The sequence below is a fragment of the Aplysia californica genome, unplaced genomic scaffold, assembly GCF_000002075.1.
Source record: "Aplysia californica isolate F4 #8 unplaced genomic scaffold, AplCal3.0 scaffold00094, whole genome shotgun sequence".
Taxonomy (NCBI): Eukaryota; Metazoa; Mollusca; class Gastropoda; order Aplysiida; family Aplysiidae; genus Aplysia; species Aplysia californica.
The window spans coordinates 702,237-706,897 of record NW_004797364.1 but is presented as its reverse complement, the minus strand read 5'-3'; the positions used below and the strand labels follow the sequence as shown (position 1 = coordinate 706,897).

Genomic DNA, 4,661 nt, shown 5'->3' with positions numbered 1-4,661 from the left:
CTCTCTCTCTCTCTCTCTCTCTCTCTCTCTCTCCCTTTATCTCTTTTACTCACTCTCTATCTCTCTCCCTCTCTCTCCCCCTCTCTCCCCCTCTCTCTCTTTCTCTTCAATACATTCTCTATTTTCTCCCACCCTCACCTTCCCTCTTTAACCGTACTTTAAAAAACGCCTCCACCTCCAATCAATTAATATGTCATAAAAATCAATTTATTTGATAATGACAATCTATAGACAAGCTATAAGAAAAAGGTGAAGGCCGTGGCGGTTTGACCTACTGACCTAGTTTCTGGCTGTACTCCTGCAGCTCATAGGGCGACATGCGCGGTGTCTGGTTTTGGAACTGCTGGAACTGTTGTTGCTGCTGATGGAAGCGGGGGTCAGTGAGGGAGGGTGAGCCATTTTCCCTGACCACCGTACCCCCAGGTCCTCCCAGCGTGTCGAGAAACAGGTCCGTCTCACGTTTCTGGTGTACACACACACACACATAGAGAAAGACCGGTTTTGGTATTTTGGAGCAAACAGCCACGTCATAATTGTGGGTTAAAGTGAAGTATAACCACATTTACTTTTCAGACTTTGGAAAACGAGGGGTTTCCGCGCCAGCAGGGCCAATGAAGGACAGTGAACAAAGCCGAATGATGTACAGAATAGTGGGAAAACATGAAATAATATAAACAAACTATTCCAAGATAGGGTAAAGTGGATGAAACGTGTTGTTAGTGGTCGATACCCTGGTACAGGGGGAGAAAGGCAGTAATAATGATGATGCTGAGGATAAACCCGCTCCCACTTCTTTGAGCATAACGACGACCACAGACTTACTGTTGTTTTTTTCCTCAGAAAGCCCATAATCTATGAAAATATTCACAGGTCGCAAGGCTGCGAAGTATGACGCCACTTGGCAGTGAAGAGAGATGAAAGGCTCATTTGCATACTAGCAATCATGTGACGAGCGAAATTGCCCTAATGTGCACGAGGCATGAGACATAGCTGCAACTCATTTTATCTTTTGAAAAGGAGGCATAATCAGGGTAAAATAAGTATAATCCACATTGTATAATCACAAAATCTCAAACTTTCGAGGATAAGAAACCAATTAAATTTAATTTGTGTATTCTGTAAACTGTGTGATCTGAGCCTGTCTGTACGCAGACGGATATGCCATGGGATGTATGTATGGGCTTAGTGGGTGGGTGGGTGGGTAAGGCATTAAATCTTGAATTGAAATCACAGGAAATGATGATGATTAAAAAGCACTTTGGTAAGTAAAAGAAACGGCTGGTTGGGGGGGGGTACCTGACTATGTATAAAAATATGTCAGCTGTAAAATATTATGAAAATGTTAAAACAGCATGTGTCTCGAGACATATTATTATTTGAGAAAAGTATGAGGAGGAACAAGTCGAAAAAATACAAATACAACACACAAACATATTATATAATGCTGTCCACACGTGCAATTCTGGGAGTAGGAATTGTAATACCAGGTGCCCATTGCGGATAGGATTGGGTCGGCTCTGGTCGAGTCGGGTCGGGTCGGATCGATCACCCGACTGGTCGCCTGAAAACAACGCGTTTGTTTTGGGGGCAACGAGTCGGGCGCGATCGGTTTGTGCCACGACAGCCGCTTTGCGCCCTCAATCTGGCTAACAAACCGACCCGACCCGATCCGATTCCCCAAATGGGCACCCCGTATAATGCTAGCTGATTCAGAATATTACTGCACGTCAAGAATAAGTAAATGTGATAAAATCATTAAAGTGATAGTTATCATAATTACATGTGTATCTGTATATAATAAGATAACTATAACAGCAACAGTGACAATAACAATTATTATTACAAAAGCATTTAAAATGACGATGACGATGGTGATGATGATGATGATGATGATGATGATGATGATGATGATGATGATGATGATGATGATGATGATGATCATCATAGAATCGACCTTTCAAATAAATCGATTCCAAAGTAAAAATAGCACTCATGACTCGCACTGTAACTGGCCCCTCCGTCATAAACTCCTGTTTCAAGTTCAGATCGGTATTTGCACAGAATTCTCTTATAAGATGAATAAAGTTATCCAAACGAGAAATAATCACAAATATTGAGTACAAAAAGGCTAATATAACGCGTTCAGTACAGTCTATACAAGATGTGGATTCATCTTTTAGTATTAGATCTAGATACCGTTACTCCAATATATTGCATGCCATTTGAAAGTCAGATCCATGTACCAGGTACTATATAGTGTGGCCCTAAAAAGTGGGTAATAGACCATCGTAGGTCAAACGTATATTTTCAGGAAATACTGGTACAATTTAAAAAACAAAACGTTTTAAATTAAAATATTGAGAAATAACATTCTGCAACATTTTTTTCTTAGTCTGTGATGAGCAAAAGGTCGAAGAATTTTGCATGGAAAAGTTATCTTATTCTACTAACTTCTCTAGGTAGTCAATAAAATATAATATTTGATGTAGGTCCTGCGATTTCCTTTGTCTAGAATTAAAGACCTCCTCTACTACTTGACAACTTAAGGGACATAGTTCTGATTTTAGAGACACCCTGTTCGCCACGCATTAGGTCGCTAGAGACACCACGTACTTAGTGATGACTTTAGAGACACTCAAAACCCATTCCCAGTACTGTTTCTGGAGACACCCTGTATTCAGTGCTGACCTAGAAGACACCTTGTTATTAATGCTTACTTGAGAAAAAAAATAATGATAATAATAATAATATTAAATAGCATTTGTATAGCACAAATTCCCGCTCAACAGTAAGCTTTATGCATTTTACGATCCATATTATCTATAAGCGCTCTATACTCAGTTTTGAATTTTAACACCTTGAACTCGTGATGATTTATAAAGAAACTCTACATTTAGTGCTGCTTAAAGGGACAACCTGTATTAATCAGCTCTGACTTAAATTAAGAGACACCCTGTACTCGGTGCTGGGGCAGCATGATTTTATACACGTCTGATATCTTACAAAAATGTAATTATTATGAATCTAGAAAGTGCGAAGGTAAATCGAACTGGAAACAACTGTTGGACACCTGTCCTTTTCTGGTTCATTAAAAAAAAAAAGACTTTCGGTGATTTAAGGTTATGCAACACAAAAAAACCCAAAGCAAAAATGTTTGATGTCAGTCCAAATGATGGTCTACCTGTGCCGTGTCAACTGGTTAGGGTTGGAGGATAGGATTATGGTTACCACCAAGGTTTGTGATAGGGTGAGGTATCTGGTTAGGTTATGGTCAGGGTGAGGATTAGGGATAGGGTCAGGGTTGTAGATGGTTGTAGACTATTATACCATCTAGTGGAACAATTGTCAGACTGATCCAGTGATAGACCATCGTCAAGTTAGACATAGGCATCGTGGTAGACCGTCAAACGGACTAAGCGGACTAAGCAGACTGACTCTTTATACATTGTTCTGCTATTGCGATTCACACTCATTCATAAACATCATGCCGTTGTTTCCGCATAACTAGCACGACAGAAGCTACTGACAATAACATTTACTATTTGAAGACATCACAACAAATGGATGATACTAGGTGTAGATATAATATTTCTACTCTGGAGATACGTCGTTTTCGAGCGCGTCTTCTACTTTCCTCTACCTTCTTACCCTGCTTATCTTATACTCATGTTGGGTTTTACGAGTCTGTGCATCGGTGCAGAAAAAAGAAAAGAGGGGGGGGGGGGAATATTTCTTGGTATTATCTCATTAAGGAATGCATACAGACACACCGACTGTTCACTGTCACTGTTTGTTAAACGTCTCACTAAGGCTGCTGATTTCAACTCAGTTCTATTTACTTCTGTTGGTGGTTGACGTGTGCTCAGGTGAGGTCTGCTCCTTCTTTCCCGTTTAACATTCGTTTTACTTATCTTGCTTCCTTCTTTTTTTTATGTTGCCTTCGGTAACATTTCTAATCTTCGACTCTTATATGACCTCATTGTGTTGCAAGTGCCGTAAAACGCTAACTAAACTGAAACCATCTACTTTTTGTCATTAAGGACGAAGACATGGAAGCTCTCACCTCATTAATATATTTATGAGAAACCTATTCATTGGAACCGAAGTCTTGAGATATACAAAACTGAAGCAACTTCCCCCTCTGCCAAAGTGTGATTTAAGCTCAAATCTAGAGTTAGAACCTTTGAGTGAAAAGGCCAAGAACCAATAATGCCTTTTACATAAAGACGCCATTAGGGCTGCACTGTTCATTTTGAAAGACGACAGCAAATTGAACTCAGTCCAAGGCAAGGTATAGCTTTAAAGACGGGCGCACACATGTTACAAAAGAGTCGAAAAAGTTTGTGTCGCCCATGACGGACGGCGAAATGTTATAGTGCGTGCAAGCGCTGTTACTGGTTAAAACGCCTTGTCCGAGAAAATGAATACTTACCATAAGCCGCCCATTGAAAAAGAGAACAATGATTTTTTATTCCCTTAAAGTTGCTCTTTGAGATTATGAAACTACCTTATTATTTCCCATTTGTCTTTTTAGATGTTACTTTTTACTCATGCTTGGGAAATTCAACTCACATGACTGCACTGGGGGCCTTTTCACGATGATCTCTGCTTTCATTGAGGATGATGTCTTGAAAATAATGTTTGTTATATGATGGCTATTA

At 39.8% G+C, this 4,661-nt stretch overlaps 1 protein-coding gene across 1 annotated transcript in view; it reads right to left on the bottom strand.

The window, feature by feature from the left end:
* The window catches only part of LOC101847645, a gene marked incomplete in the record, with an annotated part of 16,002 nt that extends 15,536 nt beyond the window's left edge, over window positions 1–466 (bottom strand). The window contains 1 exon segment of the mRNA XM_013080652.1: window positions 280–466. Within this exon segment, the coding sequence (XP_012936106.1) occupies window positions 280–319 (40 nt within the window).
* Window positions 467–4,661: the final 4,195 nt, after the last annotated feature.